This window comes from Heterocephalus glaber, unplaced genomic scaffold (assembly GCF_053883595.1).
Source record: "Heterocephalus glaber isolate CG9 unplaced genomic scaffold, H.glaber_assembly_v1.0 deba00001481, whole genome shotgun sequence".
Taxonomy (NCBI): Eukaryota; Metazoa; Chordata; class Mammalia; order Rodentia; family Bathyergidae; genus Heterocephalus; species Heterocephalus glaber.
Window position 1 is genome coordinate 10,038,624 of NW_028258317.1, and position 18,030 is coordinate 10,056,653.

Sequence of the window (18,030 nt, forward strand, 5' to 3'; positions counted from 1 at the left end):
AACCTTACCCCAGAAAGAATGGCTGCTATTAAGAAATCATCTAATAACAAATGCTGGTGGGGTTGTGGGGAGAAAGGAACCCATCTCCATTGTTAATGGGAGTGCAGACTGGTCCAACCACTGTGGAAATCAGTATTGAGATACCTCAAAGAACTAGGCTTAGAGGTCCCATTTGACCCAGCTATCCCCCTGCTGGGTATCTTCCCCAAAGAATTAAAAGAATCTTACCACAGTGATATATGTGGACCCATTTTTATAGCTGCACAGTTCATAATAGCGAAAACTTGGAAACAACCCCAGTGCCTATCAACTGGAAACTGGATAAAGAAGATGTAGTTTTTTTATAAAATGGAGTACTACTCAGCCATAAAGAATGAGAAACTAGAAACATTTATAACTAAATGGATGCATATTGAGGCCATCCTCTTAAGTGAAATAAATGGGACACATATGTGTAAATACCAAATAGCTTCTCTACTGTGAGAAACTGAAAGTGTAATTAAGGATACACACAAATGAAATGGCCTAATAACATATTTCTTAGATTGTGTTTCCATTGTGTGTCATATGACTGTATTGAAATTTAAATTATGGAGAAGTTTGGCTTATATGGAGTCTGCTAACTAACTGGAGATTTTTTTTCAGATCATTATTTGTTCAATGTTGGTTTGGGGACATTTCTGAAACAAATCATATCCTCCGGTGTCTTGTTAGTGTTTGAGATGCTTTTTTTTTCTTCTTAAATTCTTTTATTGGTATATTTTAGGTATAAAACACAATTACATTTCTCGTTGGGAACTTGTACCTTTACATGATGCATCTTGGTTCTTATGTTTTCCCCATTCCTAGCCCTACCTACAACTCCTCCACCCTTCCCTATTTACAAAGACTTTATTTCCATTTTTTTCCATTTCTCATCATTTTTCCTTTCCCTTCTTTCCTTTCCCCCGAGCCTCCCACTACCCATACCCCTTTGGACCTTTTCTTCCTATTTTGCATTATCAATTATTCATTCTAATCATCGGTACGTTTTAGGTATACAATATAATGACATTCATCATTGCAAATTTGCACCTTTACATAATCTCTCTTGGTTCTTATTTTTCACCCTTGCCCAGCCCCCCCTTCAACCCCTCCATTCCGCCATATTTACAAAGATTTTGTTCCTATTTTTCCATTTTCACATATTAATTCCATTTCCTTCTTTCCTTTCCCCTAGCCCTCCCACTTCCTTCCTCTTTGCCCCTTTTCTTGCTATTTCTCATTACCTATTATACATTTTAGTCGTTATTTACACTTTCAGTTTCTCACACCAGCAAAACTATTTGGTATTTATACATGTGTGTCCTATTTATTTCACTTAAGAGTATCGCCTCAATGTGCATCCACTTATCTATAAATGCCTCTAATTTCTCATTTTTTTATGGCTGAGTAGTACTCCATTTTATAAAAAAAATACCCCACATTTTCTTTATCCAGTCTCCAGTTGATGGGCATTTGGGCTGTTTCCAAGTTTTAGCTATCACAAACTGTGCTGCTATGAACATGGGTGCACATATATCACTGTGGTATGATTCTTTCAATTCTTTGGGGAAGACCCTCAGCAGTGGAATAGTGGGGCCAAATGAGACTTCCAGTCCTAGCTCTTTGAGGTATCTCCATACTGATTTCCACAGTGCTTGCACCAGTGTACACTCCCACCAGCAGTGGAGCAGGGTTTCTCTTTCCCCACAGCCCTGCCAGCATTTGTTATTGGTTGATTTCACGATAGCAGCCATTCTTTCTGGAGTGAGGTGGAATCTCAGTGTTGTTTTCATTTGTTGAGATGCTTTTTTAAGTCATATGGAAAAAATGTTAAGTGCTCTTCAGTTTTGTTTTGGTTGAGTTCTACTGTATTTGAATATAATTGTAGTTTTTTTCCCCTTGCATTGTTCTTCATTGAATGCTTTTAATTTTCTGTATGTGTGCGTGTTTGATAATAAAGTTATTTTAAAAAAATATCTAAATATTAAAACAAAAACACTAAACCCACTGGAAGAAAGGTTAGGTAAAACTCTTGAAGATATTGGTATCACAAAAGATATCATGAAGAAAACTTTAGTCTTACATGAAGAAGCACAAAGAACCAACAACTGGGATCTCATCTTATTAAAAACCTTCTGCACAGCAAGAAAACCAAAAGAGTGAAAATACAGCCCACAATGTGGGAAAAAATTTTACTAGCTGTTCCTCAGAAAAAGGTCTATTATCTAGTATATATAAAGAACTTTAAAAAAAATCAGACCTCCCAAATTTAAAGGCCCAATCCAAAAATGGCCATTTGAAATGAGCAGACATTTCTTGTACAAAGTAGACACAGCAAATAAAGATATGAAAAAATGTTCAATATCACTGGTCATTTGAGAGATACAAATGAAAAGAATGCTGAGATTCTACTTCACTCCAGAAAGAATGGCTGCTATCAAGAAATCAACCAATGGCCAGGGATTTAGCTCAGTAGTGTCTCCACCTTCCTTGCAAGCACAAGGTCCTGAGTATCATCCCTGGCACCAAAAAAAATAATCAGCCAATAACAAATACTGGCAGAGTTGTGGGGCAAAAGAAACCCTTCTCCACTGTTCATGTGAGTGTAGAGTGGTGCAACCACTGTGGAAATTTGTATGGATATAGTTCACAAAACTAGGATTAGCGGTCCCATTTGAATCAGTTATCTCCCTGCTGGGTATCTTCCCAAAGAATTAAAATAATCATACCACAGCTATATATGCACACCCACATTTATAACGGCACAGTTTGTAATAGCTAAAACTTGAAAACAACCTAATTGACCATCAAGTGATGACTGGATAAAGAAGTTTTTTTTTTAATAAAATGAAGTACGAATTGGCCACAAAGAATGAGAAACTAGAGACATTATACCTAAATGGATGTGCATTGGGACCATACTCTTAAGTGAAATAAATAGGACACACATATGTAAATACCAAATAGTTTCTCAGGTGTGAGAAACTGAAAGTGTAAATGAGGATCAAAATGTATAATAGAGAATGTGAAATAGGAAGAACAGGTCCAAAGGGGACAAGGAAATGGGAAACAGGAAAGGAAAGAAAAAAAGAGAAATAAATATGAGAAAAGGAAAAAATGGAAACAAAGTCTTCATGAGTAGGGTGTGGTGGAGGGAATGAAGGAAGGTCAGGAGAATGGGGAATAAAATAAAAACCAAGATACATCATGTAAAGGTACAAATTTCCAATGATGAATGTCATCATATTGTATACCTAAAATGTACCAATAAACTTAATTTTAAAAAAAAATGGGTTTTTATACACAATGGTGTACTACAGTGATTTGTATGAAAATACGTTCACCTTGAGACCATAATAAGTGAAGTAAATTGGACACACAGCTTAAATATCATATGAGGAACTCAATAGATAAATAAAATGTAAAATAATAGAGAAGAGGAATAAAGGGAAGAAAGAGTTCGATCCCTGGTACCAAAAAAATAAAAAAAAAATAAAGAAAATAAACCTCATATTGCTGGCAATGTTTTGAATAACATGGCTCTAGACCCCAGACCCAAGTTTTGAAATGGGAGAATGATACCCTTTCCTGAAACAATAGTTATGGGAAATTTAGCTGCCTGGGAAGATAAGATATACAACCATCAGTAACTGTAGAGGACATCATTTGCTGATAGTCTATTTCAGAATAATGACTTTTAGTTCTTGGACAGCAAAAAGCAAGGTTTTCTAACTTATTTACTGATGTATTATGTCATGTTTTAAAAAATACAATTATTTCTATATGAAAGGAGTATCAGTTAATTTTACCTAATTGAAACAAGCTCACTATATATGTTTACATAAAACCTAACAAAATTAATAGCAATTTATGGTCAATCAAAATGGTCTTCTATAAACAACATGTTTAAAGTAGTATAAGGCAGACCCATTTTTAAATTTTGGTTTTGGTACTGGGGATCGAATTCAGGACCTTGCACTTCTGAGGCAAGCACTGGAACCACTGAGCTAAATCCCCGACCTGACCTATTTTGAATTTTAACATTTTTCTGCTTAAATAACTTTAGAAAATTTGGAAAGTTAGGAAAAAAAATTCATAACCATCCTAACATGCAGTTAAATTAATTCTGCCATATTTCTAAATGAAAAAATATTTTCTGTGTTTTACAATTACTATGGCCTCATATTCCCCTGGATTTAGTCTTTAAGAAAACAAATTTGGCTAGTGGCATATTATTCCATAATTTGATGTTGTGAATTATTGAACCAATAGTCTTATTTAGAATATTTAGGTTCCTTTTTGTTTTTCTTTTACACTTTTTTACCTTAAATACTTTTATTGGTACATTTTAGGTATACAATATGTTTACATTTATCACTGGGTGCTTGTACCTGCACATGATGTATCTTGGTTCTTATTTTTTCCCCATTACCTGTGAACCCTTCCCCCCCTCCACCCTTCCCTATTTACATAGACTTCATTTTCTTCTTTTTTTCTTTTCTCATAATTTTTCCTTTCCCTTCTTTTCTTTCCCCTTCCCCTCCCACCACCCCTATACCTTTGATCCTTTTCCTATTTCAAATTATCAATTATTCATTTTAATCATTTTAATCCATATTTAGACTTTCAGTTTCTCACACTAGAGAAACTATTCAGTATTTACACATATGTGTCCTATTTATTTCACTTAAGAGTATGGCCTCAATGAGCATCCATTTAGGTATAATTGTTGCACCCAGTGAGAGAGAACCAACTAGAGACTGATATTAAATCCATACAGGAGTTTATTACTGGCTGGGACCTGAGCCAAGCATTGGACTGGAGCCTCCTCAACTGGGGGGAGATTAACATATTTTATACACCTTTGAGGCCAGCAGTTTCTAGCCCCCCCTATGGGATAGAACTAGTAAAGCAAGCAAAAGGTACAGAAGTAGAATGTCCTGCTGTTAGAGCATTTGTAAAGCAATAGTTGATTAATTGTTGTTTCTAAGAGGCTCTAAGGGGAGGTTTCTAAGCTTCCTCCTTTTGAGTTCATCTAAAGGGCAGGCAGGTGGGTCGTTCAGCAGCAATATGGAGTCTGTCTTGGGTCCTTCATTCCCCACTGGTTCTTGTAAGTTAATCAAATCTTTGATTTCTGTATTTATTCAGATTTTTCCTCTAAAACATCTTCTAAAACCTCATAATTTTGTCTCAACACAATCAGTTTAACTGTATCAACCCTCTGTCTAACATATTTAGTCAGAGCAGTTATAATGTAAGGTCCCATGAGCAAAAGCAGAAGTAAGATAACTAAGGGGCCTGTTACAGCAGAAAGTAGGGTAGTTAACCATGGGGACCAGTCAAATAGATTTTGAAACCAATTTTGATCCCTTTGTTGGGCATATTTAGTCTTTAAATTTTCCCTGACCATAGCTAAGGTATCTCTAATGACACTAGACTGATTAGCATAGAAGCAACAGGTTTTTTTTTCCTAGGGCTACACATAACCCTCCTTGTTTTATGAACAGGAGGTCAAGTCTCTTTTGATTTTGTAGGACCATCTCAGCTAGGGAATCAACCTGGTTTTTTAAATTTGAAGATCAAGTATTTCAGGTGACCCGAATCTCTGGCACTTGGTGGCTTAGAGCTTTAAAATTTGTGTCCTGAAGGATCAGGGAGGAAGTTCCAATAGCTGCTAACCCAGCTATTCCTAATCCCACCAGAATGGGCACTAAAATGGGGGCAGCCCATTTGCTCCTATAGTGTTCAATTGTTAATCCCAAATATTCATGACCCCTTTTTTTATTATAATACAAGACCTGTGGAACAACATACATGGTGGCACAAAATAAAGTGGCAGATTTGGTAGCCAAGACTGATTTGGGAATGTATTTAGTCAAGTCCTTCGTGCAAGCAAACCAAGCATATCAGGACCAGGTCTCCTGGCTTGAAACCGTGGGGCTGGAATGTCACAAGGGTTTTTCTTGAGCCTATTGTATTGTAGCCTGGATCTCACTCTGAAGAATCTGTAAGGCTTGAAGAGACTGAAGTAAAGAAACACAAGAACTCTCTGTTATCTGTTCAAGGTTTAACTTAGGGAGGAGTGGTGGCGGCCTCCCATACAGGATTTTAAAAGGGGTAAACTTATCACATATGGGGTACATCTAACTCTTAACAAGGCTAGAGGAAGCAGATCGGGCCACCTACCACCAGTTTCTAGAACATATTTAGTCAAGGTTTCTTTCAGGGTCCTATTCATCCTTTCCACTTGCCCTAAACTTTGTGGGCGATAGGCACAGTGTAACTTCCAATCGATATGTAGTGCCCTTGTCAACAATTTGTATATCTGTCCCATGAAGGCAGGCCCATTGTAGGGCCCCAGGTAAAGAGGGATGCCAAATCGGGGAACTATCTCCTGGAGCAAAATCTTAGTTACTCTGTTGGCTGATTTTCCAGGAGTGGGGAACGCTTCTACCCAACCTGAGTAGGTGTCAAGCAATACCAGCAAATATTTGACCCTATTGCTGGATTTTATTTCAGTGAAATCAAGTTCCCAATGTTCCCCTGGCTCTCTTCCCCATAGTCGATTACCTTCACTCCTTGGTCTCGCCTTGGAGTTTACCTGTGCACACACCTGACACCTGGAATTGATATCCTGGACCATAGAGGTCAGTCCTGGGATTGAAAACTTAGAACTCATTAGTCTTTTTAACTTTGATTCTCCCAGGTGAGTTAAGTGATGTAACTGATCAACAAGTTGTCACCCCAGGGCTCAGAGGAGACAAGTTCATTCATTTGTCCCTTTCCACCAGCCTGAGTCCAGTTTTGTACCCCCTCGCTTTTGGTTTTCCTCTTCCTCTTCTGGGATATATGTGGGTCTTTCTGGCAGGTAGCCAAAGGGTCAGATGGGCAGAATGTCTATTGGCCCCACTGGTTTTCTGGCCATTTGTCAGGCCACATGATCGGCCTCTAAGTTACCGTGGGCCTCAAAGCTCTTTTTTGGTGTCTTTTGTAATGAATAATGGCCAACGCCCTGGGTTCTCAAATTGTCTCCAATAGGGCCAAAATGTTTTTTTATTTTTGATAGTTTTTCCTTTTGATGTCAATAACCCTGTATGGATTTAATATCAGTCTCTAGTTGGTTCTCTCTCACTGGGTGCAACATTCTTGGAGGCCCCAGTGAGATAGCCAGCTGCTCTAGAGATTATTATCTTGGAGCCTTTGTTTCTTTTTAGGAGAGACCAGGATCAGACATTGGCAGTGTTTGGCCCCTCTGGACACTGGTCTGCAGAAGGAGAGGCCAACCTGATGGTATTCCAGGGCTCTGGGTAGACCAGTCCCAGCTAGCCCTATCGCCGATCAACCGACTCACAGTTTTGGGAAAGCCTCTAGAGGTAAGAATCAAATGATTCTTAGTGCACTGTGGGTAGGTAAGAGGAAGCTGGATGTGGCACAGGTTCCCTTACCTAGAGTCTCTTTTCGATGGCAATAAGACTCAACTGGGTTGGAGTCCTCAGAAGAGTGACTCCTTGGGTGGGGTCCATATTAATTCTGCCCCAGAGGTTTTACTTGGCCAAAGTTTGTCTTTGTCTGTTTATTGTTGCCTGTCTGCTTGCTCTGTGTGCCTTTTGCATTTTCACAAGCTAAAATTATGGGTTCCTCACAGTCCACAGAAGGAACTCCACTTGATTGTGTTTTGAATAACTTCAAAAAAATTTATTCCACAGACAGAGAAGATGAATATGGCATGAAATTTTCTAAAGGCAAATTGCGAACTCTGTGTCAATCAGAATGGCCAAGTTTCAGAGTCAGTTGGCCCCCTGTGGAAACTTATTCTATGCACATTGCTCACAAGGTTTGGAATGTGGTCATGGGAATTGGGGCTCCACAGGTCCTGATCAACCTTTGGCACTCAATTGGGACAGGACTATGGTCCATCAGCCTTGTCTTCCTCCTCCCTTTTTCCTTTAAAACAGACAGAGCCTGGGGGAGGATTGATTTATGTCCCTTTTACAACTAGTGATCTTTACAATTGGAAATATCAAAATCCCCCCTTCTCTGAAAAACCTCAGGCATTAATCTCTTCTTGAGTCTGTTTTTCACACCCATCAACCAACCTGGGATGGTTGCCAGCAGCTTTTACAGATCCTGTTCACCACTGAGGAACGGGACCACATTTATCAACAGACAGTCAAAGAGGCCCTGGGGCCAAACCCCGGTGTCACTCCCGGAACTCCAGGGCATTTGGCCAAGGCTGAAACAGTAGTTCCATTGTGACACCCCAAATGGGACCCCGATGATGATGGTAAGAGGAGGCTGGGGACCTACTGCCAGCACTTATTAGGGAGACTCCAGGCAGTGGCCAGAAAGCCCACTAATTTGAGTAAGGTAAGTGAGGTTCATCAAGGAAAAATGGAGTCTCCGGCTGCATTTTTGGAGAGGCTCTTGGAAGCCTATAGAGTTTTCACTCCTATTGACCCAGAGGCTCCCAAAAATTCAGCAGCTTTAAATCTGGCCTTTGTTTCCCAGTCAGCCCCAGGCATTAAAAAAAAATACAGAAATTGGAGGGATTTGAGGGAAAGAATAGGACTGAACTCCTGAGCATAGCCCAAAAAGTTTGTGATAACCGTGATGCCCCCCGAGGAAGTCCTAGCCAAGAAACTGGGAAAAGTCACTATTGCTGCACTCCAGGCACAAGAGACAGTCCCTCCAGACAGAAAAAGAGAAAGCCACCTTTTTGGCTTTAAAAAAAGCCTTAGTGTCAGCACCAGCCCTAGCCCTACCTGATGTCACCAAGCCCTTTCAGTTGTCTGTTGCTGAACAAGGAGGCATAGCCAAAACAGTGCTAGCTCAGGCATTAGGGCCTTAAAACAGAATCTGTACCTTTTGCTTGCTTTACTAGTTCTACAGAAGCGGAATGTCCTGCTGTTAGAACATTTGTGAAAAAATAGTTGATTAATTGTTGTTTCTAAGAGACTCTAAGGGGAGGTTTCTAAGCTTCCTCCTTTTGAGTTCATCTAAAGGGCAGGCAGGTGGGTCATTCAGCAGCAACATGGAGTCTGTCTTGCTAACTAGGGTCCTTCAATAATGTCTCTAGACTCTCATTCTTATGGCTGAGTAGCACTCCACTTTATTTTAAAAAACACATTTTAATCAGTGTTGGTTTGAAATCCACTTGATCTGCAAAGAAGATAGCTACTCCTGCTTTTTGGGGGGTTCCTGTTTTACGGTTCCTGTCGCATGGAGTTTTGTTTTCCACTCTTTAACTTTCAGTCTATGCGTTTCTTTTTGAATTAAGTGTGTTTCTTGTATGCAGAATATCATTGGATCTTGCTTCTTGACCCACTCTGCCAGTCTATTTCTTTTGATTGGTGAATTGAGACCATTAACATTGATGGTTATAACTCATACATATTGATTTATCATTGTCATGACTTTTTCTTTTTGTTGGATTCTGCCTCTTTGCATTTAATTTCTTGTTGTGCCTGATGGATTCATTCTGCTGGGCTTCCTGGGGTTGTGATCCTCACTGTGTTTTCCTAGGATATTTTCCAAAATTTTTTTGGAGTGCTGGCTTGGTATTCATGTAGTTCCTAAGGTGCTCTTTGTCATGAAAGTATCTTATTTCTCCATCAATTTTGAAAGATAGTTTTGCAGGGTACATCAATCTGGGTTGGAGATTGCTTTCCTTTAGGGCTAAAAATACATCACTCCAAGCTCCTCTTGCCTTGAGTGTTTACATTGAGAAGCCTGCTGTAATTCTTATAGGCTTTCCTTTGTAGGTGATTTGTGTCTTTTCTCTGTTTATAGAATTTTGTTCTTTTGTTGGATTTCTGGAATCCTATTATATGCTTATGTGTCAATTTTTTTTGATCAAGGCTAGCTGGAGTCCTATATGCCTCACTCATCTGTATGTCAAATTCTTTCACTCTGGGAAGTTTTCTGTCATTAATTCTGTGAACAGTTTTTTTATTCATTTTTACTTTCTCCTGATTTTTCGTGGATTCCTATCAGTCTTATATTATTTGCATCATCTAGGAGCTGTTGGATTGATTTCTCAGGGTCCCTTACTATTTTTAAGAGATCTCTCTTTTCATAGTCACTGACCACAATCCTATCTTCTATATCTGCTATTCTTTATTCACATTTGCTCATTCTGCTGCAATGCTTTCAATAGAGTTTTTAATATCCTGGATATCAGTTTGAATCTGTTTCATGGATTCCATTTCTTTCCTTTGTTGGGCATTCATGGTTTCCATCATGGTCCTGAGCTCATCTATTTTTTTTTTTTATCTGTTTCTGTTCTAGAGTCTGTAATCATGTCTTTCATTCTGCTCAGCATCTCTGTGGTTATTTGGGAAATTATTTCTGTTTTGAATTTTTCTAGAGCTTCATTCGTCTGTTTTGTTACTTCCTGTGCCATCAGTATGGGGTATCCAGGTGGTTGATTATCAGACTTTTCCTCCTTGTTTACCCCAGAATTTGCCATTGGTGAACTGGTAGCCTGACTTTGTGTCTTAATTAAGTGTCTTCTCATTTTTATTTTTGTTGTTGGTACTGCTTTTGGTTCAATTCCTGGGTTGATACTTCAATATTGTTTATTGTACGTATCTTTGTTGCTTGTATTTAGAACCTTTATGGAATGATTGTTTCTCCAAAATGTCTTACATATATATCTGTCCTTTAGGTTTTGAGTCTCTAATGACTCTTAAGCTATCACGTTTTCAGTATACCAGGAAGGACAGTTGGTTAGATCAACCACAACACCTTAGCCCAAGTGATGCAATCAGCAACAATAGCATCAAGCACAGTTTAGAAAATGACAATTTGAGGTAGTTATTAATCTATCACTTTTAAACATGTGAATTAAATCAAAATTGAGGACCAGCCCAAAATATGTTCATAGTGAATAAACTCTTCAATATAGCCACTTTACCCTTCAGGATGGGGACTTAGAAGGAGTTAGGGAGGGATGGATAGATAGGTATGATAGGGAAAGGTTAAAAGTGAGACCAGAGGGCACAGGAAGATCATGCAAACTCTAGGAAACTGTTGAAGAGAAGAGAAGACAATGAAAGAACAAACACAAAAACAGAGCAACCTATCAGCAATAGGGAGGCTAGAAACTGTATTCATTTTCCTTTAAAATTAATGACAATTGATAGAAGGAAGAAAGAAAAGAAAAAGTAAGAAAAAAAAAAGAAATTTGAATTAGGACAGAAACAGGAATAAAAAGGGAGAGAAATTAAGAACAAGGTGGGAGAGAGAGAGAGACAGCAAGAGAGACCAAGAAAGAAAAGGAAAAAGAAGAGGAAAAAGGGAAAAAATTGAAAAGAGAAAAGAATAGATAAAAAATAGAAAAAATATTAAAGATCAGAGAAAAATTATTTTGAAAATAAAAAATAAAAATAAAGGGCCTCCTTCAGGGTATGTCTCTGCTGTCACTATAGACAGTGTGGGCAGAAGTGTGCAGATCTAAATCAGTTAGTCTCAGCAATCAAGCAGCTGTCCCCTGAGGTTCAGGGTGATTTCTGCCTGCAAGGCCCAAGTTGAGATCTGTGACCTCCTGCTGGGTTGAACTCTGCAAGGTTCTACTGCAGGTTCCAGCTGCCCTTCCCCTGAAAATATTCCCAGTTCTGATGGGAAGTGGTGATCCCCCCAACTTACCAACTATAGTGGTCTGATGTGCCTTTATTGCAGAGATTTTCTTCACTTTTACAGGGGGCTTCAGTGTTCATCTAGGAGCCTCAGAGAGGCCCTCTTTCTCTTGTTCACTTCTGTTCTATCTTCTGGAGCTCAGATAAATGTTCTTTCTGACCCACTGCCCCTCTGTGGAGTGAATCCAAGTGCTGGCTTGGCCCATTGGCCAGAGGTGGGGAGAGGGCATTGGTCCCCTCATGGCTCCACTCCTCTGCACCAAAGGGGAAGGGCCACCAGATGGCCCTCATGCTTCTCAGGACCTCTGCTCCTCTGCCAGCATTTCATTTTTTGATGCTATTGTGAAAGGCATTGTTTCCTTAATTTCTCTCTCAGTGAGTTTGTTATTTGTGTACAGGAATGCCATTGATTTTTGAGTGTTGACTTTATATCCAGCTATAATACTGAATTTGGTTATTAAATATAAAAGTTTTTTGGTGGAATTTTTGGGTCTTTTATGTAGAGAATCATGTCATCTGCAAATAATGATAATTTAACTTCTTTCTTTCCTATCTTTATTCTTTTTATTTCTTTTTCTTGTCTAATTGCTCTGGCTAATGTTTCCAGAACTATAATGAGTGGTGATAGTGGACATCTTTGTTTTATTTCTGATTTTAGATTGAAAGCTTTCAGTTTTTGACCACTTACTATTATTTTGGCTGTTTGTCATATATAGCTTTTATCTGATTCAGATAGATGCAATCTATTCCAATTTTCTGTAGAGTTTTTATCATGAATAAGTGTTGGACTTTGTAAAATGCTTTTTCAGCATCTATTGAGGTGATCATGTGATTTTTGTCTTTGGGTCTGTTGATATGGTGTATCATATTTATTGATTTGCATGTGTTGGACCATCCATGTTTTGCTTTGATGAATCCTACTTGGTCATGGTGTATGATCTTCCTGTCAATTTTTTGCATTTTGTTTGCCAGTGTCTTATTGGAGATTTTTTCATCTATGTTCCTTAGGGAGATTGGCCTGTAAGTTTTTTTTTTTCACATTTATAACTGTTTATTAAAAATGAGACAACGACATCTGTCCCTTTTAGATAAACCTATGCAAAGGAAATTATTTCAGATTGAAAAAAAACTTTACTAAGCCTTAATGTGCCAAGTACTCAGGTTCAAGTTAATTTCAGTATCTTTAAAGGCATGTAATAATTAATTTGCAAATGAGAAAACTAAGGTTCAGAAGTTGCACAGAACCACTTAGTGCCTCACCGAGCTGTAAAAATCAAGGTTTCCCTCTATGTACTTTCTCCCAGGTTCACAATAAATTGGTTCAAAATTGTCTAGATCAAGAAGTTTATAATGTAAAGCATTTAGTACTAAATACTGTTTATAACCATAACAAATTATATCCAAAACCTTACTAAAATGACTTCATTTAACCCTTTTGTTTAAAAATGACAGTTTACACCAACTAGCATTAAGAGAAGTGCAATTCATTAGTTTTGTTTTCTATAAAAATAAGTTAACTTTAACCAAAGCAATCTCAATGATAAATGGATTTCATTATTTATTTAGATGTTTAAGCTCTCGCACTAAGTTTTTACAAGCTGGTGAACACTGACAAATTATTTGTCCCACAGAACTATAACCACACATTCCCAGACAGTATAAATATATGGTTGAACTAACATTAATACACATCACCATTTTATCAATTACATAATAAAACAAATTATGAAGTATCCAAATATTAAGTTACACAGCTCAAAAGGCATATAAAATATTAGATGTCTGTTCAATTCATTAGCAGAAACTCACTTCTGTTTTTTGCAAGAGGCTGGGAAAAGGAAAAAAAAATCACACTGCAAACAAAAATAAGTTAGTAAACTTCTGATAAGTATGGAAAAAATTATAAGAATTTCAGAAATTTTATGATTAAGAATTGTTCTAGCTACAATAACAAAGCATCTATACCTTTTAAAAAATATTTACTAAATTAAAGAGCATATTCTACATGTTCTGCACAAGACAAAGGCAACGTTTTACTAAAAATATTGAATAGCCCACTCCTAGTCTTTTTTCAGGCCCTCCCTGTTAAGTTTCACCTCGGAGTGCAAGCATTAAATTAACTGTAAGGCTTTTTTGTCTGAGACATTAAAGACATGTGCTCCTGTAACAATGTAGATTTTCAAAATGGAGGTTTCCCAGAACAGCAAAAATAAGACTTGTAGAAAGACATTAAATAATCACCATAAGACTTGGTAATAATCAAAAAGAACAATCAATGTTTAAGCAAACCTGATGCATACTGGTTTGAGTGTGAGATGTAAACATAAAGTGAGCAGGAAAATAGCCACATAGGCCCTACCGTGTTTGAAATGACTGAAGGAATAAACCACAGGTCTAGAGTATTCTTAGTTCCTGGAATTTTGCTTCTATGTGATACTAAAAATATAAGAGTATTGTGCTGGGTATTTTGGTGCCTAATCTTTCTGAATTTCTTATGTATCATTAAGATTCTGGCATGGGAATATCCTCAGTACTGGATGGTTTCAGGAAAGTCAATTAGTACAAATGATAAGCACAATTTAAATGCTGAACAGTAAGAGTCTTGTAGTAATTGTCCAAATATGATGATCATAACCCAAACCCAGAGATTGTGATTCTGTTAAGCTTGTGTGCAGCCTGTATAACTGCTTTGCAATGCTCCTACAGAAGCTTCATTAGACTCATTCACCGAGCCAACACATGGGCTAATCTGTATGACAATCAGGTCCTGCCTCGAGCTGCACGTTCAAGGCAGTCGCATCAGGCATCCCAGTTTTATTGCATGCAACAGTTGTTCCTGTGACCATTGGAGTCTTTGAACCGCAGCCCCATTTTAGGACGATACTTCTCCAAATATAAGAGTTGCTTGCCGTTAAAAGCTCCGCTCTGCTTTTGTCTTATGAACTGTACTGCATCTTTGTATTTCATTCCACCTTCAATTAATGCTAGGGCAACAACCACTGGAGCTCTCCCAAGGCCTGCAACACAATGGACAGCAATACAACAACCAGGTTCTTCACAAAACTTAATTTTTACAAGATTTAACCAGTCATCAACAATCTGGTTGGACAGTGGTGCACCATCATCAAAAGGCCAATCAAAAACATGGATGCCTTCCTTCTCTACAAGTGTAGTGTCATACGTTGCTTCACATACTCTTACTATTGTGGTAACTCCATACTTCTTAAGTTCCTCTATAAACTTGTTTAAGGTTGCATTTGTTGGATTGCATGTAATGAGGAATCTCATGCTCTTGTATGTGACTTCCACAGGAGCTGCGTGGTTCATTCGAGCCATTATTAATTTAGTTAAAAAAAACTTAAGAGGATTATGAAAGATTTTAAAACTTGAATAGAAATGATGCAAGAAACTGAAGTCTACTTCAATATACTCCACTTGAACTTCTCAGTGCTTTGAGTATGGTATTGGGAGTACTGGGAAATGAAATCAACCTCCTAACAAGAAGCAACAATCCTTCAATCCAGTAATACCGAGGCAAGAGAAAGGAAGTGCACTAAGATTTACCCCATCCAGGTCAGAACTCTTGTAAAATGCTCTATGATTTCAATTCACCACTTCTTTGTCCAGGTGAACCTCTCTCACGGGGCTTCTTGGTGGAGCAGTAATGGATCTCTACAGTTCACTTGTCTGCATAGAGGTCGTGCTGTGCCTGGCAGTAATCTCCACTGCCCTTCAGAAACTCCATAAGTGTGTAACCAAGAACACCACAGAAAGGAATATGTCTACTCATTGAAGATTGTGGCCTAATCATACAGCCAGTCCTGAGGCAGGGGCGAGGTGGGGGCACCAAGCAACCATGCACTGCTGGCCTGTAAGTTTTCTTTTTTGGTTGGGTTCTTCTCTTGTTTTGGTATCAGGGTAATACTTGCTTCCATGAATGATTTTAGGAGTATTGCTTTCCTTTCTATTTCATTAAAGAGTTTGAAGAGAATTGGCAGAAGACCTTCTCTAAATTTCTTGTAGAATTCAGTGGTGAAGACATCAGAACCTGGGCTTTTCTTTGTTGGTAGGTTTTTAATTAGATTTTCAATTTCATTGACTGATATTAATGAAGGAGCTTTAAACTTTTAGGTATTCAAGCCTTAGGAATTCCCACAGGCCCTTATTTTGTTCCTATTTACCCAGAAACAGGCAGATCCACAACTCCTCCTGGTAAGTGATACTTAATATAATCACAGTGTAAGCCACCACAAAATATATGTGTATATCTGGTTAGCTTTAGTTTTCACAGTGTGTATTCTGTTATGTCCTCACTGTTAGCCTTGAAAATGTATCTAGTTAGCCTCAATGTTCACAATATGTATCCTGTTGTGTTATGCTATGTGAACACCCTGTTCCTAAAGAAAGCCCCAACCTCAAGACAGTTACATTATCGCTCATCCCAAGCCCAACTTACACAACTGTATAAAACTCTCCCATTTTTAAATTTTGAGCCCCAGGTCTTTATTGAGTACCTAGTCCCACTGGGTCAAGTAAAGTTTTCCTCCATGTCTTTTGAGTGGGTTTATCTTTCCTGGTCCAGATTTTCTACAACACTATTGCTTTGTTTAGAATTTTTATATCGTCTTGATTCAGCTTTGGTAATTCATATGTATCTAGGAATCTGTCCATTCCTTCTGTGTTTTCCAAAAGATGAAGGGATATTAAAAGTGACCTGTGCCTTGCAAAAGACATTGAAAAGAACTGCCCTGCCCTTCTACCATATGAAGATGCAAAAGCAGGGTGCCATTGATAGAACAAAGAATGAATACTTACCAGTCACTGAATCTGCAAACTTATTGACCTTAGAGTTTCTAATCTCCAGCATTGTGTGAGAATTAAATTTCTATCATTTATAAATTGTCTGCTCTAAAATATTTATTATAGTAACAAGAGTAGACTATCACAGATTGGTACCAAGATGTAGCCCAGCATAGGTCCTGAGATCTACACTGGGTCACAACCTGTAGCTGACCCACCCAGCCAACATTGTTCCAGGACCTAAACCTGCTACTTTGTTCTCCTGAGCCCCAGGTGAATGAGAATAAATGATAGTGACACAGAGTCAGTTTAACATGTGGGCAGACATGGGGCTCTCACATCTAGTAGGCAGAGGGGCCCTCTGTGTCTGACCAGTCTTGCCTTTATTCACCCAAACATGGGTATAAGCAACCAAGATTCATCTGCTTTCAAATATCCATTAGTACATCCCCTAGTAAACAATTTAACTTCAACTGTCTTAAGATTTCTCTAGAACCTGCAATGTTCAATTACCCCTGAGTGTGGCCTTGTGCTCACAGAGGAGGCCAATTAAGCCTCAATTCTCCTTTGGTTTCTGACACCAAGAAATACCATGAGGTGTTGGATCAAATACTTATAAATGTAGAAATGGCTTTGTAACTTGGTAGTGATTAAAGAATAGAAGAGTTTTGAGATACACTGTTGTGAATGGGACCTTGAGCTTCATTCTGATGAGGGCTCAGAGAAAAGGAGAACTACAAAACCAATTTTTTCAGAAATTATTTAAGTGTTCATGATTAGCATACTGATAGGACAATAATCCTATGGACACTGATGACATTCTGATAAAATCTCAAATGGAAATGAAGGATATGTTATTATAAACTAATAAAAAGGCCATGATTATTATAAAGTAATAAAGTACTTGACTGTGTTTATTCTCTAATGTTTTGTGGAAAGTAGCTTAAAATTGATAGAATAAGATTTTGTGAAATAAATCTTTGAGTAAATGTTCAAAGTGTAACATGGCTTCTCTTGAATGTCTACAGTAAAATGTAAAAAGACAGAAATGAATTAAAGATGGAAATTATAATCAAAAGAGAAGCACAATTTAAATATTTAGAACACTGTAATCTTAGGAGTGCTGGCTAGCCCTTTCACGGTCACCATTCTGTTGGCACAGGGGTTGGGTTAGAGACCTGAATCTGGACCACAGGTGTCTGAATTCAATTGACTGCCTACCATCAACTGTACAAGAAGAGTCTATAAAGACCTTAAAGCAAATTTATTCACAATTTGGTCAATCCCTTGAGCATACAGAAGTCCTTTATAAAAAAAAAAAGCCAAGGAACAAAAGTGGGGAAATATACACGCATGGATTTAGCCATGCTTTGACCCAGGAAATGTTGAATGCTTGTCCCTGCACCTGGGGTTGAGGTGGGGTGGCTGGTTTTGCTCTCAACATTAGAAACTGAAGACATAGTTAATCTTTTAAAAAATTCTAACTTTAAAGGATCTACTCTAACCCCTAGTTATATTTGATTTCTTTTTTTGTACAGGTCAAATGTCCCAAATAGCACCAACAGAATTT

General features: G+C 38.1%; 2 protein-coding genes across 2 annotated transcripts in view; one reads left to right on the plus strand and one right to left on the minus strand.

Moving 5' to 3' along the window:
- LOC101717293 (bile acid-CoA:amino acid N-acyltransferase) overlaps positions 1-18,030 on the plus strand; it is a 127,159-nt gene that overhangs the window by 26,578 nt on the left and 82,551 nt on the right. The window lies entirely within an intron of this gene.
- On the minus strand, positions 14,348-15,169 carry LOC101715351 (protein tyrosine phosphatase type IVA 1). Its single transcript, XM_004848213.3, has one exon. It carries the CDS (start codon positions 14,994-14,996, stop codon positions 14,475-14,477), a length of 522 nt encoding a protein of 173 aa, XP_004848270.1. The 5' UTR covers positions 14,997-15,169; the 3' UTR covers positions 14,348-14,474.

Bases quoted from the DNA above. Each gene is read 5' to 3' on its own strand.
- LOC101715351 (XM_004848213.3), bottom strand. From the start codon at position 14,996: ATGGCTCGAATGAACCACGCAGCTCCTGTGGAAGTCACATACAAGAGC.